The 22337-nt window shown below is 45.8% G+C and overlaps 1 protein-coding gene across 2 annotated transcripts in view; it reads left to right on the top strand.

Annotated features, from left to right (window-relative positions):
• LOC106593069 (SNF-related serine/threonine-protein kinase) overlaps positions 1–17654 on the top strand; it is a 72766-nt gene extending 55112 nt beyond the window's left edge. Inside the window, exons 5-7 of one of the 2 annotated variants that reach the window (XM_045698134.1) lie at positions 2661–2873; positions 12365–12499; positions 15641–17654. In XM_045698134.1, coding sequence (XP_045554090.1) covers positions 2661–2873; positions 12365–12499; positions 15641–17033 — 1741 coding nt within the window. In that variant the 3' untranslated portion in view covers positions 17034–17654. The remainder of the gene's footprint in view (positions 1–2660; positions 2874–12364; positions 12500–15640) is intronic. The other variant, XM_045698140.1, reaches the window with a different exon arrangement.
• The last annotated feature ends 4683 nt before the right edge of the window (positions 17655–22337 follow it).

Genomic DNA, 22337 nt, shown 5'->3' with positions numbered 1-22337 from the left:
TGTTTGCAAACAATGTAAATGTAAACGCACTATATAGCCTCAAACCATGGTTAAAACTATACATTTGTTATCATGGTCAGTCCTTGCATCCATAGCGCTTTCTATGAATTTGAGTGGTTACATTTTTTCAGCCCCATCCTTAGGCTTTTTACTGAAACAGGCGCATGGAAAATGCTTTGTTATTGTTTAAACTGCGGATTGCTGCTTTAAGTGTGATTTTACAGAAAATATAACAGTCACTTTGACTGTTAGTAAATGTACTGTACAGCAGTGGATGCTTTCCAGCATAGAGGTGTAATGGAGGACCGTTGCTGAGTGTTAAAAACTGGGTGGTTTGAACCCTGAATTCTGATTGGCTGACAGCCTTGGTATAATCAGACCGTATACCACAGGTATGACAAAACATTTTTACTGCTGTAATTACGTTTGTAACCAGTTTATAATAGCAATAAGGTACCTCAGGGGTTTGTGGTATATGGCCAATATACCACGGCTAAGGGCTGCATTGCATTGTGCATAAGAACAGCCCTTAGCCGTGGTATATTGGTCATCTACCACACCCCCTCAGGCCTTATTGATGAAATAGATGGATAGATCTAAATAGCCTAGTTGGCTGAGATTAGAAGTAATAAATGGTGTCCTGGATGATCCCTGAGCCACATGGCAGCAGTATAGTACAGTAAAGTGTTGTAATGAACAACATGGCTACCTGCCTGTAGGTAGGGAGGGTTGTGACGGTCATGGGATTTTGGATGATGGTAATTGGCCAGGCAAATGACCGCGGTTCTCCTCTACTTTGCTCCTGACTGCATGTGCTGCCATCTTCAGTCTCAGCTGTTGATAAAAAATGTTCAATATACAATGCCTTCAGAAAGTATTCCACATTTTGATATGACAGCCTGAATTCAAAATGGATAAAATTCCCAATAGTGACAAAGTGAAAACATGTTTTTAGAACTTTTTGCAAATGTATTGAAAATGAAATCCAAACATCACATTTACTTAAGTATTCATACCCCTCAATACATGTTAGAATCACCTTTGGCAGCGACTATAGCTGTGAGTTTTTCCTGAGTAAGTCTCAAACAGCTTTGCACACCTGGATGGAACAGTATTTGCACATTCTATTTTTTAATTCTTCAAGTTCTGTCAAGTTGTTTGTTGATCATTGCTTGACAGCCATTTAAGTCTTTCCATAAATGTTTAAGTGATTTTAAGTCAATACTGTAACTAGGCCACTCAGGAACGTTCAATGTCATCTTGGTAAGCAACTCCAGTGTATATTTGACCTTGGCTTTTAGGTTATTGTCCTGCTGAAAGGTGAATTTCTGTTCGTGTCTGTTGGAAAGCAGACTGAACCAGGATTTTGCCTGTGTTTAGCTCTATGCCATGTATTTTTTTTATCCTTAAACTCCCTAGTCCTTGCCAATGGCAAGCATACCCAAAACATGACGCAGCCACCACCATGCTTGAAAATATGCAGTGGTACTCAATTATGTTTTGGATTTGCCCCAAACATAACGCTTTGTATTCAGGACATAAAGTACATTTCTTTGCCACATTTTTTACAGTATTACTTTGGTGCCTTTTTGCAAACAACAGGATTCATGTTTTTTTAAATATTTTTATTCCGTACAGGCTTCCTTCTTTTCACTCTGTCAATTAGGTTAGTATTGTGGAGTAACTACAATGTTGTTGATCCATCCTCCATTTTTTCCGTCACAGCCATTAAACTCAAACTCTTTTAAAGTCACCATTGGCCTCATGGTGAAATCATTGAGCGGTTTCCTTCCTCTCCGGCAACTGAGTTAGGAAGGACACCTGTATCTTCGTAGTGACTCGGTGTATTGATACGCCATCCAAAGTTGAATTAATAACTTCACCATGATCAAGGGATATTCAATGTTTGTTTTTGAATTTTTACCTGTCTACCAATAGGTGCCCTTCTTTGCGAGGCATTGGAAAACCTCCCTGGTGTTGAGTCTGTTAGAAATTTGTAGAACATTTCTAAAAACATAATTCCACTTTGACATTATGGGGTATTGTGTGTAGGCCAGTGACACACAATTGCAATGTGGAAAAAGTAAATGGGTGTGAATACTGTAGAAAACATTAAGAACACCTGTTCTTTCCATGACAGACTGACCAGGTGAAAAGCTATGATCCCTTATTGATGTCACTTATTAAATCAACTTCAAATTAGTGTAGATGAAGGGGAGGAGAGGAGTTAAAGAAGGATTTTTCAGCCTTGAGACATGGATTATGTATGTGTGTCATTCAGAGGGTGAATGGACGAGACAAAATATTTGCTGTTGTTGAACAGGTTATGGTAGTAGTTGCCAGGCGCACCGGTTTGTGTCAAACTCAATATTAGGAAGGTGTCCTGAATGTTTTGTGAACTCGGTGTATATCATGACTGTCTTCATCCATAACTGTTGGTTATATGGTAGTTGTGCCAGCCCAGGGGATGCTGTGGACGTTTGCAATGTGACTAACATGGTGCCCTCTCTTTTTGCATCTGTTTCTCTCTCTCTCTTTCAATGCAATTCAATGAGCTTTATTGGCATGATAAAACATCATCTTACATTACCAGAGCAAACCTATAAGAGCAATTTCAATCAATGATGACAAAAACAATCAATACTTTTTCCTCTCTCTAGTCTGGTAGGCCGGATGCTGCAGCGGGACCCAAAGGGCCGTGCGTCTCTGGAGGAGATAGAGAGCCATGCCTGGCTGCAGGGGGTGGACCCGTCCCCAGCCACCAAGTTCAACACCCCCCTGGTGTCTCATAAGAGCCTGTCTGAGGATGAGCACAACGGGATCATACAGCGCATGGTGCTGGGGGACATCGCAGACCGAGAGCCCATAGTAGAGTAAGTTAACACGCATGCATGGACATAAACTCAGCAAAAAAAGAAATGTCCTCTCACTGTCAAATGCGTAAATATTTGTATGAACATAACGAGATTCAACAATTGAGACACAATCTGAACAAGTTCCACAGATATGTGACTAACAGAAATGGAATAATGTGTCCCTGAACAAAGGGGGGGGGTCAAAATCAAAAGTAACAGTCAGTATCTGGTGTGGCCACCAGCTGCATTAAGTACTGCAGTGCATCTCCTCCTCGTGGACTGCACCAGATTTTCCACTTCTTGCGGTGAGATGTTACCCCACTCTTCCACCAAGGCACCTGCAAGTTCCCGGACATTTCTGGGGCGAATGGCCCTAGCCCTCACCCGCCGATCCAACAGGTCCCAGACGTGCTCAATGGGATTGAGATCCGGGCTCTTTGCTGGCCATGGCAGAACACTGACATTCCTGTCTTGCAGGAAATCACGCACAGAATGAGCAGTATGGCTGGTGGCATTGTCATGCTGGAGGGTTGTGTCAGGATGAGCCTGCAGGAAGGGTACCACATGAGAGAGGAGGATGTCTTCCCTGTAACGCACAGCGTTGAGATTGCCTGCAATGACAACAAGCTCAGTCCGATGATGCTGTGACACACCGCCACAGACCATAACGGACCCTCCACCTCCAAATCGATCCCGCTCCAGAGTATAGGCCTCAGTGTAACGCTCATTCCTTCGATGATAAACGCGAATCCGACCATCACCCCTGGTGAGACAAAACCGCGACTCGTCAGTGAAGAGCACTTTTTGCCAGTCCTGTCTGGTCCAACGACGGTGGGTTTGTGCCCATAGGCTACACTGTGAGGACCTGCCTTACAACAGGCCTACAAGCCCTCAGTCCAGCCACTCTCAGCCTATTGCGGACAGTCTGAGCACTGATGGAGGGATTGTGCGTTCCTGGTGTAACTCAGGCAGTTGTTGTTGCAATCCTGTACCTGTCCCGCAGGTGTGATGTTCGGATGTACCGATCCTGTGCAGGTGTTGTTACACGTGGTCTGCCACTGCGAGGACGATCAGCTGTCCGTTGCTGAGTTTATGTATCGGTATACTAACATGTACCTATACTAGGGCTGTTACGGTGACCGTGTTACCGCCCCACCGACGGACACAAGTTGTGACTGCAGTCAAATTCCACATGACCGTTGAGTCTCAGTAACTAGGCTTCTCTAAAACTGTGCTCTGATGCTGTTGTTCATTAGTAGCCTACCAAACTTGCTAACGGCCTGGTACTCAAGGCTCTACTGTCCATCCATCAGGTCCTAATGGCCTGGTACTCAGGGCTCTATTGGCCCTCCATCAGGTCCTAATGGCCTGGTACTCAGGGCACTACTGTCCCTCCATCAGGTCCTAATGGCCTGGTACTCAGGGCTCTATTGTCCCTCCATCAGGTCCTAATGGTCTGGTACTCAGGGCTCTTGTCCCTCTAAACACTCTGACATCAATGCAATGGAAAATCATGAGCTCATGTTGCGCAACATTTCTATAGGCTATTCCAACTGAGATTTGATGGCCTCTTAAGAGGATCCCATCAGCTTTCTATAGGCTTACTATATTTAATTCTCAACTTTCCTGATATTAAGCTTCTCTTTACAACAGGAGTAGCCTACCTGGCTGGCATGAAAATGGACCGTGAGAAAAGCGTCCTCCATTTGCTATTTAAGTGATGACATGTATTCTCCCCCCGTCTTCAGACAGGTGCATGATAATGGCCCATTCTAAATCAACATGAGTTTCCTACTTATATTATTTAGTATATGTAAAGACAAGATTCAATTGAGAATAGTCTGATGGGTGACAATATTATCACTTGTGAATGATACCCAGTGTGTGCCGTCTAAGGCAAGAAACAGCACATGCCTTTATGCAGCTTTTTCAAATCCTAGTCTCATGCATCATGTAGCCAAGCCCATAGGCCTATATGTTTTGATAAGGCTTTTATCACAACTAACGTGGCCAAATAGCTCTAAGCCTAGCCTATAGGCCTAGGATCCCTGCAACACGGTTGGTGAGCATATAGCCTACAGAGCCTAGTGAAACGTGTTCTTATAAGCTCCGTCATTGCGCAATCGTGTGTGTGAAAACAGTTTTGACTGGCCACTATTTAAAAGAAGATCCCAGCTTTCTCCTGCTGCTAGGTTTATTGCTCAGTTCTTACAATGAAGCGCATTAATCCTCTTTCCAACCGGTGTAGCCTACCTGGTATACATAGGCGTGGTGTGAGTAGCACATTTTCACCATAAAAGTGCACCTTTTATACTAAAGCAGACGTGGCGTGATCATAACAACATACAGGAACTGAAGTCCTTCTGTTCACCTGACTTAGAATTCCTCACAATCAAATGTCGACCGCATTATCTACCTAGAGAATTCTCTTCAATTATAATCACAGCCGCATATATTCCCCCCTAAGCAGACACATCGATGGCCCTGAACGAACTTCATTTGACTCTATGTAAACTGGAAACCACATATCCTGAGGCTGCATTCATTGTAGCTGGGAATTTTAACAAGGCTAATCTGAAAACAAGACTCCCCTAAATTCTATCAGCATATCGACTGTGCAACCGGGGCTGGTAAAACCCTGGATCATTGTTATTCTAAACTTCCGCGACACATATAAGGCCCTCCCCTGCCCTCCCTTCGGAAAAGCTGACCACGACTCCATTTTGTTGCTCCCAGCCTATAGACAGAAACTAAAACGGGAAGCTCCCGCGCTCAGGTCTGTTCAACGCTGGTCCGACCAATCTGATTCCATGCTTCAAGATTGCTTCGATCACGTGGACTGGGATATGTTCCGCATTGCGTCAAACAACAACATTGACGAATACGCTGATTCGGTGAGCGAGTTTATTAGCAAGTGCATTGGCGATGTCGTACCCACAGCAACTATTAAAACATTCCCAAACCAGAAACCGTGGATTGATGGCAGCATTTGCGCAAAACTGAAAGCGCGAACCACTGCTTTTAATCAGGGCAAGGTGACCAGAAACATGACCGAATAGAAACAGTGTAGCTATTCCCTCCGCAAGGCAATCAAACAAGCTACGCGTCAGTATAGAGACAAAGTAGAGTCGCAATTCAACGGCTCAGACACGAGGTATGTGGCAGGGTCTACAGTCAATCACGGATTACAAAAAGAAAACCAGCCCCGTTGCGGACCAGTCTGTCTTGCTCCCAGACAGACTAAACAACTTCTTTGCTCGCTTTTAGGACAAAACAGTGCCACTGACACGGCCCACTACCAAAACCTGCGGACTCTCCTTCACTGCAGCCGACGTGAGTAAAACATTTAAACGTGTTAACCCTCGCGCGGCTGCAGGCCCAGACGGCATCCCCAGCCGTGTCCTCAGAGCATGCGCAGACCAGCTGACTGGTGTGTTTACGGACATATTCAATCAATCCTTATCCCAGTCGGCTATTCCCACATGCTTCAAGAGGGCCGCCATTGTTCCTGTTCCCAAGAAAGCTAAGGTAACTGAACTAAACGACTACCGCCCCGTAGCACTCACTTCCGTCATCATGAAGTGCTTTGAGAGACTAGTCAAGGACCATATCACATCCACCCTACCTGACACCCTAGACCCACTCCAATTTGCTTACCGCCCCAATAGGTCCACAGACAACGTAATCACAACCACACTGCACACTGCCCTAACCCATCTGGACAAGAGGAATACCTATGTGAGAATGCTGTTCATCGACTACAGCTCAGCATTTAACACCATAGTACCCTCCAAACTCGTCATCAAGCTCGAGACCCTGGATCTCGACCCCGCCCTGTGCAACTGGGTTCTGGACTTCCTGACGGGCCGCCCCCAGGTGGTGAGGGTAGGTAACAACATCTCCACCCCACTGATCCGCAACACTGGGGCCCCACAAGGGTGCGTTCTGAGCCCTCTCCTGTACTCCCTGTTCACCTGCGACTGCGTGGCCATGCACGCCTCCAACTCAATCATCAAGTTTGCAGACGACACTACAGTGGTAGGCTTGATTACCAACAACGACGAGACGGCTTACAGGGAGGAGGTGAGGGCCATCGGAGTGTGGTGTCAGGAAAATAACCTCACACTCAATGTCAACAAAACAAAGGAGATAATCATGGACTTCAGGAAACAGCAGAGGGAGCACCCCCCTATCCACGTCGACGGGACAGTAGTGGAGAGGGTAGTAAGTTTTAAGTTCCTCGGCGTACACATCACGGACAAACTGAATTGGTCCACCCACACACAGCGTGGTGAAGAAGGTGCGGTAGCGCCTCTTCAACCTCAGGAGGCTGAAGAAATTTGGCTTGTCACCAAAAGCACTCACAAACTTTTACAGATTCACAATCGAGAGCATCCTGTCGCGCTGTATCACTGCCTGGTACGGCAACTGCTCTGCCCACAACCGTAAGGCTCTCCAGAGGGTAGTGAGGTCTGCACAATGCATCACCATGGGCAAACTACCTGCCCTCCAGGACACCTACACCACCCGATGTCACAGGAAGGCCATAAAGATCATCTAGGACAACAACCACCCGAGCCACTGCCTGTTCACCCAGCTATCATCCAGAAGGCGAGGTCAGTACAGGTGCATCAAAGCTGGGACCGAGAGACTGATAAACAGCTTCTATCTCAAGGCCATCAGACTGTTAAATAGCCACATTGAGTGGCTGCTGCCAACATACTGACTCAACTCCAGCCACTTTAGTAATGTAAAAATGTATGAAAAATGTATCACTAGCCACTTTAAACAATGCCACTTTTATATGTTTACATACACTACTCATCTCATATGTATGTACTGTACTCGATACCATCTGCTGCATCTTGCCTATGCCGTTCTGTACCATCACTCATTCATATATTTTTATGTACATATTCTTCATTCCTTTACACTTGTGTGTATAAGGTAGTTGTTGTGAAATTGTTAGGTTAGATTATTCGTTGGATATTACTGCATTGTCGGAACTAGAAGCACAAGCATTTCGCTACACTCGCACTAACATCTGCTAACCATGTGTATGTGACAAATAAAAATTTGATTTAATTCCATGCATCATTGCATTTGCAGACTTAAGTAAGATGCCTGTTATTCATAATGTGATGATTGGATAGTCATAGGCTAATAATATAACTCAATCACTGTTTGCAAAAAAGACAAAGGTTAAATGCGTGGCTGAGTGCATATAGTGTAGAGTAGGCCTAGGCTATATCAGATAGGTGTCTTCTTTGTATGGGAAAAATGTGGTCTTTTAGAAACACATTTCATGCAATTTTATTACACTTTATATGACTGGAGACATTAGCAGAATCTTTTTTAATATGACAAATTACAGAGTAGCCTATTCTGCTGACACTGAGGAACAATCACTTAAAACGACGCTGTCCATATAATAGGTCTACTAGCAGGGGAGACACAAATATAATATGACGTCCATCTAAACTGGAGCAGGAAACTGTTGTCCAATAACTGAATTTAAAGTAGCACTGACCCGATAATGATAAATAGTCAATCTGCACAATGTGTGCTCACCGGACATATTGCTCTGATCTCTGCTGGTGACAATAAAATAGGCTATACTGTTGTTCGCTCAGTTAAGTTGAGAATTTTGATAACTAAAGGACAAATTAGTATTTTCCTCGTCTTCTCTTTACAGCAATAACAATTTGTTTTCCAATCTATGTTCTCCTGCGATTGTATTTTGAATATTGCGATATGCCTGGCTTGGCCTCTCTACTTTTCAGACAGTCGCAACTCAACAATAATCTGCCCAAATGCGCACGCTGCCTTTCCTTCCAACTGTAGGCAATGCGATTTAGAACAATCCACCATTTTTTTTTAAGCTAATGATCCTCTTTGGCCGAATCATGATTTTATTTGTATTTTTTTTCTCGCCTTTTATTTAACCAGGTAGGCCAGTTGCTAACAAGTTCTAATTTACAACTGCGACCTGGCCAAGATAAACCAAAGCAGTGCGACAGTAGCCTATTTTGAATGATTTTATTTATTTCTGTATAGACGAGGTAAGGCTAATTAGGCTATATAGTTTTGGCAATTCTATTTACTTTAGAGAAAGCTTCCCCGAGCCTTATGGACGCGCCGCACGTAACCTCCATTCAGCTGTTCCAGTGCAGGCTACGGATTACATTTAGTTTTTTTGTGTGCCATTCTAAATAAAAAATAATTCCACATATATTAGTAGGCTGTATGTAAAGACCAGATTAAATTGAGAATAGTCTGATGGGTGAGAATCTTATCAAGTGCTTGTAAAATTGTGAATGAGAGACTGATGAAGTGTGTGCAGCCTGTGCAAGAAACAGAACAGAGCTCATGCCTTTCATGCAACTTTTTTCAAATCATTAGTCGCATCATGCAGTCTTAAAATGTATAAAAAAATCTAAACATATAGCCTAATGTTTGTATGACAGCTAAAGTCGCATAAATAACTCTAAATGAAGCATATAGCAGGACCTTTTTCTTTGTTAACCGCTCAACACAGAATAGCTGCATGAGCACACACCTTTGGAAAAGTTTGGAGAAAATATCCTTTCTATTTTATTCAGCTAAACATGTTTATGTTAATTAACTTCTTACATCTAGACGTTCCGCTAGCGGAACCCCGCTGCAATATCCAATGATAGGGCGTGGCGCGAAATACAAACTCCTCGAAAATCCGAAAACTTCCATTTTTCAAACATATGACTATTTTACACCATTTTAAAGACAAGACTCTCGTTAATCTAACCACACTGTCCGATTTCAAAAAGGATTTACAACGAAAGCAAAACATTAGATTATGTCAGCAGAGTACCCAGCCAGAAATAATCAGACACCCATTTTTCAAGCTAGCATATAATGTCACAAAAACCAAAACCACAGCTAAATGCAGCACTAACCTTTGATGATCTTCATCAGATGACACTCCTAGGACATTATGTTATACAATACATGCATGTTTTGTTCAATCAAGTTCATATTTATATCAAAAACCAGCTTTTTACATTAGCATGTGACGTTCAGAACTAGCATTCCCACCTAACACTTCCGGTGAATTTACTAAATTACTCACGATAAACATTCACAAAAAACATAACAATTATTTTAAGAATTATAGATACAGAACTCCTTTATGAAATCGCGGGGTCCGATTTTAAAATAGCTTTTCGGTGAAAGCACATTTTGCAGTATTCTGAGCAGGCTTGCTATTTTGACACCCACCAAGTTTGGTACTCACCAAACTCAGATTTACTATAAGAAAAATTGGATTACCTTTGCTGTTCTTCGTCAGAATGCACTCCCAGGACTTCTACTTCAACAACAAATGTTGGTTTGGTTCCAAATAATCCATAGTTATATCCAAATAGCGGCGTTTTGTTCGTGCGTTCAAGACACTATCCGAAGGGTAACGAAGGGTGACGCGCCCGTGCGTATCGTGACAAAAAAATTCTAAATATTCCATTACCGTACTTCGAAGCATGTCAAACGCTGTTTAAAATCAATTTTTATGCGATTTTTCTCGTAAAATAGCGATAATATTCCGACCGGGACTCTTCACGTGCATGCGTGCGCCCCCGTCTCATTGTTCTCAGATCGACCACTATCCAAATGCGCTACTGTTTTTCAGCCATGGACTGCAAAGTCATCATTCAACGTTCTGGCGCCTTCTGAGAGCCTATGGGAGCCTTAGAAAGTGTCACGTTACAGCAGAGATCCTCTGTTTTCAATAAAGAGGCTAAAGAAGGCCAAGAAATGGTCAGAGAGGGCTCTTCCTGTTTGGAATCTTCTCAGGTTTTGGCCTGCCATATGAGTTCTGTTATACTCACAGACACCATTCAAACAGTTTTAGAAACTTTAGGGTGTTTTCTATCCAAATCAAACAATTATATGCATATTCTAGTTTCTGGGCAGGAGTAATAAACAGATTAAATCGGGTACGTTTTTTTTATCCGGCCGTGAAAATACTGCCCCCTATCCATAACAGGTTAACGGTCAGTTACCATGAGTCCAACAGTTATTTTCATGATAATCACCAGCTGACAAAATTGAATGACCGCCACAGACCTAACCTACACACACACAATTGCAGATGGCCGTTAATCTTCTGCAAGTGACGAGGTATTTGACAGAATGCATTTTGCATTGACTGACTGTGTCATTTGCTGTGGAGGCATGAATGATGTTCTGAAGTCTGCTCTTCATTTGTCCTTATCATATTGCGGATTCTGCAACCCACCAAACCTGTTTCTGTGTCACGCTCACCACTAACATCTGTACTACCAACGCATAGAACTGAACCTGAACATCTGAGAGGACTCCGTCAGCAGATAAGAGACCAGAGTGTTGAACTGTAGCATGTGAACCCAACAGCAGCCCTCCTTTAGCCTCCTACCCTGAACATGAATCATGGATGTGATTTGAAACATACGTACTGGCTCCACTTTAAAGCAGCAGGGCCGCTGCCAGCCGTGTTTCACAGACACACACTGGCCTCCTTTCATTGACCCTGTCTGAAGGAAGGGTTTTACTGACGATGAGGAGAGAGCAGAGGGATACAGGGAGTCTTTGAGTATACGCCAGAGGATTTATCCCCACTTCCCAGGCATTCAAGAGATTATTGTCCCGCTGAAGTCCCCACCTCCCACCTGACAGACATTTACATTCTCACACACACACACCACAGCACTTGGCTGAGGATTTCACTTGATTGTTCATTAACACAGCGTTGAGTAATCCCAGAGGCTGTCGAGGGATGTGAACCAGCCATCTACTGTCATTGACACCAGAGGGGTTAGAGGGATGTGAACCGGCCATCTACTGTCATTGACACCAGAGGGGTTAGAGGGATGTGAACTGGCCATCTACTGTCATTGACTCCAGAGGGGTTAGAGGGATGTGAACAAGCCATCTACTGTCATTGACTCCAGAGTGGTTAGAGGGATGTGAACTGGCCATCTCCTGTCATTGACTCCAGAGGGGTTAGAGGGATGTGAACCGGCCATCTACTGTCATTGACTCCAGAGTGGTTAGAGGGATGTGAACCGGCCATCTCCTGTCATTGACTCCAGAGGGGTTAGAGGGATGTGAACCGGCCATCTACTGTCATTGACTCCAGAGGGGTTAGAGGGATGTGAACCGGCCATCTACTGTCATTGACTCCAGAGGGGTTAGAGGGATGTGAACCGGCCATCTACTGTCATTGACTCCAGAGGGGTTAGAGGGATGTGAACCGGCCATCTACTGTCATTGACTCCAGAGGGGTTAGAGGGCAGCAAAAGTTTAGAACCTGTTATGTTGCTTTGTTTACATTTAGATGCGTCAAATGGCTTCTTTTAAATGCCGACGTGATTGGGTTTGCTCTGCGGTGACTTGTCTGTTGACATACCGTACTTGTCTCTCGTGGGTGTGTAACCCTCTCTTGGCCTTCTCTCCCAGCCTGTCCTAACATGTCCTGTCCATGGTGTTTGTTCCAGAGCCCTGGAGACCAACAAGTACAACCACATCACTGCCACCTACTTCCTGCTGGCTGAGAGGATCCTGAGAGAGAAACAGGAGAAGGAGGTCCAGACACGCTCCTCCAGCCCCAGCAACATCAAGGCCCAGTTCAGGTGACACACACACATGCAACACATACAGTTGAAGTCGGAAGTTTACATACACTTAGGTTGGAGTCATTAAAACTCGTTTTTCAACAACTCCTAAAATTTCTTGTTAACAAGCTATAGTTTTGGCAAGTCGGTTAGGACATTTAATTTGTGCATGACACAAGGAATTTTTCCAACAATTGTTTACAGATTATTTCACTTATAATTCACTCTATCGCAATTCCAGTGGGTCAGAAGTTCACATACACTAAGTTGACTGTGCCTTTAAACAGCTTGGAAAATTCCAGAAAATTATGTCATGGCTTTAGAAGCTTTTGATAGTCTAATTGACATCATTTGTGTCAATTGGAGGTGTACCTATGGATGTATTTCAAGGCCTACCTTCAAACTCAGTGCCCCTTAGCTTGACATCATGGGGAAATCAGCCATGACCCCAGAAAAAAATAGTAGACCTCCACAAGTCTGGTTCATCCTTGGGAGCAATTTCCAAACGCCTGAAGGTACCACATTCATCTGTACAAACAATAGTACGCAAGTATAAACACCATGGGACCACGCAGCCATCATACCGCTCAGGAAGGAGACGCGTTCTGTCTCCTAGAGATGAACTTACTTTGATGCGAAAACTGCAAATCAATCCCAGAACAACAGCAAAGGACCTTGTGAAGATGCGGGAGGAATTGGGTACAGAAATATCTATATCCACAGTAAAACGAGTCCTATATCGACATAACCTGAAAGGCCGCTCAGCAAGGAAGAAGCCACTGCTCTAAAACCGCCAGACTACAGTTTGCAACTGCACATGGGGACAAAGATCGTACTTTTTGGAGAAATGTCCTCTGGTCTGATGAAACAAAAAATAGAACTGTTTGGCCATAATGACCATCGTTATGTTTGGAGGAAAAAGGGGGATGCTTGCAAGCCGAAGAACACCATCCCAACCATGAAGCACGTTGGTGGCAGCATCATGTTGTGGGGGTGCTTTGCAGCAGAAGGGACTGGTGCACTTAACAAAATAGATGGCATCATGAGGGAGGAAAATGTGGATATATTGAAGCAACATCTCAAGACATCAGTCAGGAAGTTAAATCTTGGTCGCAAATGGGTCTACCAAATGGACAATGACCCCAAGCATACTTCCAAAGTTTAAGGACAACAAAGTCAAGGTATTGGAGTGGCCATCACAAAGCCCTGACCTCAATCCTATAGAAAATGTGTGGGAAGAACTGAAAAAGCATGTGCGAGCAAGGAGGCCTACAAACCTGACTCAGTTACACCAGCTCTGTCAGGAGGAATGGGTCAAAATTCACCCAACTTATTGTGGGAAGCTTGTGGAAGGCTACCTGAAACGTTTGACCCAAGTTAAACAAATGTAAAGGCAAAGCTACCAAATACTAATTGAGTGTATGTTAACTTCTGAACCACTGGGAATGTGATGAAATAAATAAAAGCTGAAATAAGTCATTCTCTCTACTATTATTCTGACATTTCACATTCTTAAAATAAAGTGGTGATCCTAACTGACCTAAGACAGGGATTTTTACTAGGATTAAATGTCAGGAATTGTGAAAAACTGAGTTTAAATGTAATTGGCTAAGGTGTATGTAAACTCCCGAATTCAACTGTACATACATGCAACACACGTGTGACACATACAACACCAAAACTATCCCCTCCAGATGAAACCCACCAGATCCAACCACTCTAACTGCAATACCAATGCCTGTTTAATAGCCTACTACACACACTCATCCATTTATTGGGGCCATCCAGATTGTCATAATGACGACGACTCAGTGACTAGGAGGAGGAAGCAGCCAAGGCTCTGACGGTAATTGACCTGTTATGCTTCAGTAGCTGTGGGTGCTGCTCTGCTGGGCGTCGTTGACCGTGGCATTAGGAGGAGAACCCATGCTGTCCTTTCCTCTTGGTCTGGTTCCCATCCTGCCCCCTCCGGTCATGTGATCCCTCAACGTGGTGACAAATGTGTTTTTACGGCTGACTGCAGTAAATGCTTTGGAGTGACCTAGAAAAGGGAAGTCTGCTTCTCTCTCGGAATATCAAAGCCAGAGAGAGGGAGCGAGACACTCCTTTTAGAGGTAGAAGAGAGGAGAGATCAAACGCATGCAGGCTAAAGCTGCTCCCTCCTGGCCTGCTCGCTATAACCCATTTGGCCAGAAACCCATTGCCAAACGGGGAGAAGGCCCAATTTTAGCTCCTGGGTTGTGGCCCCCTGGGTGCAGGAGCAGAATGTGTGCCAAATCAACTGTAATGTATGGTGCAGCAGTACAGGTTTCTACTGCACATCTACTGTTTCTACTGGCCTGCGCTCCTCAGTTCACTGCACGTTGTGTATTTTAACACAGAAACACTGTCAGCGTGTGGCATCAGGCAACATAACAGAAAGAAAAAACCATTCTGATAGTGGTTAAATTATTTTTAGGAATAACAACAGTCTACTGTGTGTCATGCACATGCCAGTTTATATATGCCCAAAATAGTGACCTGGACAAGAGGACGAATGCTAGGTGTGTTACCATAGTGCCCTCGCGCTCTCTCTCTCTCCGTGCCATCGTGGGCTGAAGCTGAGCTTCATCAGGTAGTTGGCTTCAGGGATTGTAGAGTCTGTCAGGGTCGTCTGAGGTTGTGAGAGTGAATGGAATCTGAGGTGTGTGTCTGAGAGATTCTACTGTCCTTACGCCTTTTGAAAGCCTGGCTGAATTAACTAGGATGAGCAGCAGTAAGGGGCCTTTGGCGACCCGACCCAGCCCACCGCCATGCAGTAGCGTGGAGGGTTACACATGCACCCGGCAGTCAGGACTACCATGGGATTAATTGTGTTAGATTGCGTGCCGCTGGGACATGCCCGGGCTCCGTCGACAGGGATCCCCAGCGCTCTGTTCTGTTTGTTTTCTCACTCTGCCATGTCAACAAGGACCTTCTACATTAGAAGAATGTTGACTCACTGAGCTGTTTAGTCAGGTTCAGCAGTTCAGTACTGGATTACACATGAATCATCTGACCTCATTCTAAGATCATACTGTTTATTTTATCTTGGTTTATTTTCTCCTCTGACTCTATGTAAAGTCATTGCAGCGTATACTAACCAGGGGAATAACTCTGGTCTGCTCTCTGCTCTTCCAGGCAGTCCTGGCCGACGAAGATTGACATGCATCAGGACATCGAGGACAGTCTGGCAGCCTCCTCCATCTGCCACCCTGGTGGTCCCCAGTCCCCCGCCCGCAGCGCTGAGAACCTTCTCAACGGACACCGCACCAAAGGCCTGCTGGAGCTCCGCAGGGACGAGAGCAACGCAGGGGCCTCCGGTGCCCCTGCCCCCGTTTCTGGGCCCCCTAGAGCTGGGGCCACGGCCCCCACTCCCTCCACTTCCTCAGCCAAGCAGCGCAGCTGCCTGTTCAGGGTGGAGGAGGATGAAGAGGAGGAAGAGGACCCGTCCCCTCTGTCCACCCAAGTGATCCTGCGTCGCAGGGCTCCATCCATCACCAACCGGCTGACTTCCAGGAAGAGCGCCCCGCTCCTCAACCAGATCTTTGAGGAGGAGGGTGAGTCGGACGACGACTTCCATATGGACGAGGGGCTGCCGCCCAAACTCAGCCGGCTAAAGATGAACATCGCAGCGGCCGGGTCGCCGGGCACCACTCAGAAACGCTATCACCGCCGCAAGAGCCAAGGCCGCGGCTCGTCCTGCTCCAGCTCCGAGACCAGCGACGACGACTCGGAGAGCCACCGCCGGCGTCTGGACAAGGACACAGGTTTCACCTACAGCTGGAACCGCAGGGACAGCAGTGAGGGCCCACCTGGGAACTCAGGGGGAAATGGTGGCGGGAGCAGTGGAGGGCAGAGTAAACCCCCCGGGGAGGGGGGCAGCTCAGGTCCAGACAGGGGCAGTCCTCCTGGAGGGGGAGGTGGGGGGAGTAGTGACAATGGAGGGAGTGGTAGTAGTGGGGGAGGAGGTGGTAATGGACAGGGTTCCCCCTCAAGTTGTTCTAACGGCAGCAGTAACCACTCGTCTTCAGGGTCCACGCGGAGACACTGTGCCTCCCGCAGCCCCGGGGCTGCAGAGCTGGTGGAGAGCCTGAAGCTCCTGAGCCTGTGTCTCAGCTCCCAGTTACAGCACAGGGGGAGAAGTGGAGGCCCCGGCCTGGCAGGGGGGATGGGCCAGTTCATCATACACCCTCAGAACCTGTCAAGCAGCCTGTCAGCTGGCAGCGTCAAGACACAGGAGAGGTCCTCTTGGAAGATGTGCATCGGCTCCAACGGCAGCTTGGACCTGGAGTTAGACACCATCGCTCTGCCCACCACCGCTGTCAACACTCCAAGGGCATACACAGACCAAACGGCAGCAGCACTTAGCGAACTGGCCCTGGCCACCAAGGAGAATAACAAGCTGAACAACCTGAAAAAGAATGTTCTCCAGCTACCTCTGTGTGAAAAGACCATCTCTGTGAACATCCAGCGCAGCCCTAGAGAAGGGCTCCTGTGCACCTCTCAGGCCAGCTGCTGCCAGGTCATATGACACACACCCCCTGGCACCCTCTGACACCACTCTGCCAGTCCAATCTGTCCAACCACAGTCACCGCTGTAGCATACGTCTGACCTCAGAACACCTCACCATCAAAACCTGCCTTCTGCTGTTATCTTAAAAGATGACACTTTTAGTTTGTTCACTAGGACCTATGAGCTGCATGCTGCAGGGGATTCTTTTGTTTTGTTTCTGCTACTATCACTAGCTCCCCCTGGAATGAGCCGAGGTAACAGAACTTAACTAAGTTCTGAGGTGAGTTGGGGTGTTGATGTAAACATAAATATGGATGTGGGTTTGATTTTAGATTAACTATATTTTGGGGTACAAAATACCAAACTTGTAACAGTGGGTAAGTAGTAGCACGTGATAGTTAAAGGGTAAGCACTTAAATTAGATTATTGGTCTATTGTTCAATTCAAGTCCTGATGTTGATGCCCACTAGCAGTGGAATGTAAAGGGTATGCTGGGAGAGGTAGAGGAGAACAGATACCAGTCACCATACAGCTGGGAGAGGTAGAGGAGGACAGAGATACCAGTCACCATACAGCTGGGAGAGGTAGAGGAGGACAGATACCAGTCACCATACAGCTGGGAGAGGTAGAGGAGAACAGAGATACCAGTCACCATACAGCTGGGAGAGGTAGAGGAGAACAGAGATACCAGTCACCATACAGCTGGGAGAGGTAGAGGAGGACAGATACCAGTCACCATACAGCTGGGAGAGGTAGAGGAGAACAGAGATACCAGTCACCATACAGCTGGGAGAGGTAGAGGAGGACAGAGATACCAGTCACCATACAGCTGGGAGAGGTAGAGGAGAACAGATACCAGTCACCATACAGCTGGGAGAGGTAGAGGAGGACAGAGATACCAGTCACCATACAGCTGGGAGAGGTAGAGGAGGACAGAGATACCAGTCACCATACAGCTGGGAGAGGTAGAGGAGGACAGATACCAGTCACCATACAGCTGGGAGAGGTAGAGGAGGACAGAGATACCAGTCACCATACAGCTGGGAGAGGTAGAGGAGGACAGAGATACCAGTCACCATACAGCTGGGAGAGGTAGAGGAGGACAGAGATACCAGTCACCATACAGCTGGGAGAGGTAGAGGAGAACAGAGATACCAGTCACCATACAGCTGGGAGAGGTAGAGGAGGACAGAGATACCAGTCACCATACAGCTGGGAGAGGTAGAGGAGGACAGAGATACCAGTCACCATACAGCTGTGAGAGGTAGAGGAGAACAGATACCAGTCACCATACAGCTGGGAGAGGTAGAGGAGGACAGAGATACCAGTCACCATACAGCTGGGAGAGGTAGAGGAGAACAGAGATACCAGTCACCATACAGCTGGGAGAGGTAGAGGAGAACAGAGATACCAGTCACCATACAGCTGGGAGAGGTAGAGGAGGACAGAGATACCAGTCACCATACAGCTGGGAGAGGTAGAGGAGGACAGAGATACCAGTCACCATACAGCTGGGAGAGGTAGAGGAGGACAGATACCAGTCACCATACAGCTGGGAGAGGTAGAGGAGAACAGAGATACCAGTCACCATACAGCTGGGAGAGGTAGAGGAGAACAGATACCAGTCACCATACAGCTGGGAGAGGTAGAGGAGGACAGATACCAGTCACCATACAGCTGGGAGAGGTAGAGGAGAAGAGATACCAGTCACCATACAGCTGGGAGAGGTAGAGGAGAAGAGATACCAGTCACCATACAGCTGGGAGAGGTAGAGGAGGACAGATACCAGTCACCATACAGCTGGGAGAGGTAGAGGAGGACAGATACCAGTCACCATACAGCTGGGAGAGGTAGAGGAGAACAGATACCAGTCACCATACAGCTGGGAGAGGTAGAGGAGAACAGAGATACCAGTCACCATACAGCTGGGAGAGGTAGAGGAGAACAGAGATACCAGTCACCATACAGCTGGGAGAGGTAGAGGAGAACAGAGATGCCAGTCACCATACAGCTGGGAGAGGTAGAGGAGAACAGAGATACCAGTCACCATACAGCTGGGAGAGGTAGAGGAGGACAGATACCAGTCACCATACAGCTGGGAGAGGTAGAGGAGGACAGAGATACCAGTCACCATACAGCTGGGAGAGGTAGAGGAGGACAGATACCAGTCACCATACAGCTGGGAGAGGTAGAGGAGAACAGAGATACCAGTCACCATACAGCTGGGAGAGGTAGAGGAGAACAGAGATACCAGTCACCATACAGCTGGGAGAGGTAGAGGAGGACAGAGATACCAGTCACCATACAGCTGGGAGAGGTAGAGGAGGACAGAGATACCAGTCACCATACAGCTGGGAGAGGTAGAGGAGAACAGAGATACCAGTCACCATACAGCTGGGAGAGGTAGAGGAGAACAGATACCAGTCACCATACAGCTGGGAGAGGTAGAGGAGGACAGATACCAGTCACCATACAGCTGGGAGAGGTAGAGGAGGACAGAGATACCAGTCACCATACAGCTGGGAGAGGTAGAGGAGAACAGATACCAGTCACCATACATGGTCCTGGAGGAAGGGAAGTAACCTGTAACCTTCATGTTGATATAAGCTCCTGCCATGCAGTCTTAAAACACAACGACCAACTGAGACAGAAACTTGGTAACTTCTAGAGATGTTTTAATTTGATTCATTGATTAACCTCATTTTACAGCGACAGTGACCTACTGTCTGAAACGTTATTTCACTTTGATATTGCACACAGACAATCTGTTTTATGTTTGTGTTTTTTAAGTGTATGGAATTAAAGATGCATTTTAGATGGCTATACAGCTCTCACTGAATTGATTTTGAAGGCCACATGAATTATTGTTTCCAAAGCGCTGTTGAATAAGTGCTACTTCAACACATCTGGTTTACTTTGGTGTTACCTAGAGCCAGTAACCTGGGAAATAAGGCTTCAGCTCCGTCTTTATTCCAATCTCAATGCACTCGTCTTCAGGCAGAATAAATCAACCTATGTGGGTCAAATACTACTATACTTACTATTGTATAGTGAATACAGGTAGGAGCTGCAATCTTTTATACACTATTCTAACAGAAAGGGTCATTCATCTGTAATTAGAACTACTGCTGTTCATTTGCAAATTGGTCAACCTCCTGAAATGGTTCAAAGTTCATGACAACGTGTCAAACTGAATGTAAAGTACACTGGTAGACTAGTGTATTTTCTTCCTGTGCTGGGCCTCAAGGTAGCAGGCAAGCAGACCCACACTGATTTGATGTGGTCCCGTTCACATGTTGGTCATGTCCTTGGTTGACCACCTGCTATGTTGAAGTAACATCTTAGAAAATGCATTTTAAGATCAATAGAAGAGCATGAGAATTGAAAAGAAAAATGTACTAATTAATTGAAAACTGCATTGGGTCTCTGTATTCCAGTGGACCCGTGTGCACCCGCCCACGTCTTTGCTTTGTTAGACTGTTTTACTTTCTGTTACTGTAACTGACTGGTCTTCTGACTGGCCTGGCAGGGTGGTCTTCTGACTGGTCTTCTGACTGGCCTGGCAGGGTGGTCTTCTGACTGGTCTTCTGACTGGCCTGGCAGGGTGGTCTTCTGACTGGTCTTCTGACTGGCCTGGCAGGGTGGTCTTCTGACTGGTCTTCTGACTGGCCTGGCAGGGTGGTCTTCTGACTGGTCTTCTGACTGGCCTGGCAGGGTGGTCTTCTGACTGGTCTTCTGACTGGCCTGGCAGGGTGGTCTTCTGACTGGTCTTCTGACTGGCCTGGCAGGGTGGTCTTCTGACTGGTCTTCTGACTGGCCTTTAGATCATACTGTCTGGCAGGCTGGTCTTCTGACTGGTCTGGCAGGCTGGTCTTCTGACTGGTCTGGCAGGGTGGTCTTCTGACTGGTCTGGCAGGCTGGTCTTCTGGCAGCCTGGTTTGTTTGTTTTAAAAGGCTATATGTTGAGTATGTATATATGTTTTAAAAAGTTATATTTTTGAACAATCTGCTGTTTTAAAAATGATTCTGTGTTGAAGTGGGCCCGTGAGTCTTTCATTGGGGACTAACATGGCAGTGTGTCTCACACCCACACCTTACTGGACACTGCAGGGTGAAGGTTTTCCATTCAGGATTAGTGGTTCAGTAGAGCACATGCACCTTTCAGGAGAGATTCCTGTCTGTAAGCTTTAAAGGACTGGGCTTAGTAAAGAAGGAAAGAAATGGGGTATGGGGAGATGTGGGGATATATTTTAAGGGCATTGGCAATAAGCTACATGTTGCAGCTATCTGTAAATGAACATATTTTTGTTTTATATTTCAACCCTGTACAGCCTTAGATTGAAAGGCACCTCGGACTAAAAACTAGCAGAGAAAGATATCTTGAGTATTTTTTTTCTTTTTCTTTTTAAACAAAATATCTGTAAATAGAGATGTAAATATGGTGCTCTATATTTAGACAGCAGAGTGAACCTTTTGGTCCATAGCTGTAAGTATAGCCTTATTAGTAATGGGTGTCTCCAAGAAAAGAACATGATTTTATTCATGTCAGTCAGTCTGACCGTTGTCTTACCCAGATGTAAACAGGTGAATGACATGTGCATGTGTTATATGTTTAACATTATCGATCCAAGGACATCGAGAGAGGAAGAACCATCCACTGAATGTTACTGGACCAAACCATGTGCTGGCTAAAAGAAAATGAAAATATGAAATGGCAGAATTATTAAATGTATTATTCTGTAGTTGATACCTGTTGTCAAATGTTACATATAGCTATGGTAATATCCAAAATAAAATGTTGTGGAAAATGACGTCTTATAAATTAGTCTTGTCTTTTCTGTGCTCGTGATGTATTGATGACACGCCTGTCGCCCAAGTGGGTCTGTGTTCTGTCAGATGCAACTTCGATCACTTGTTGCTAAAGGAATTGACAGAAAATAATCCATTACACTGTACAGTGTTGATCCCAAATGTTGCTCCATAACTGTTTAACCATAACTTTATCTTGTCAACTATTTACCTCAGAGCTTCATCCAAGAGGTGGATCACTGATCGGTGTGCTGGTAGTTTTCCTGGTGGCCTTGCTTTTAAGATGAAGACATTAGGGTGATGATCAATGTCCCAAATGGCACCCTATTCCCTATATAGTGCACTAGTTTGCATGGTCAAAAGTAATGCACTATATAGGGAATAGGGTACCAGTTGGGGCACATGACTTAGAACTCTAATTAGAACAATCTTGGTGCATCACCATGTTCAGACTCCAGAGACTATTCCCTCCAGAGTAGAGACCAGTTAAATATGCAGGCCACAGAGCCCCTC

This window comes from Salmo salar, chromosome ssa02, assembly GCF_905237065.1.
Source record: "Salmo salar chromosome ssa02, Ssal_v3.1, whole genome shotgun sequence".
Taxonomy (NCBI): domain Eukaryota; kingdom Metazoa; phylum Chordata; class Actinopteri; order Salmoniformes; family Salmonidae; genus Salmo; species Salmo salar.
This window is presented reverse-complemented; position numbering and strand designations above follow the sequence as displayed.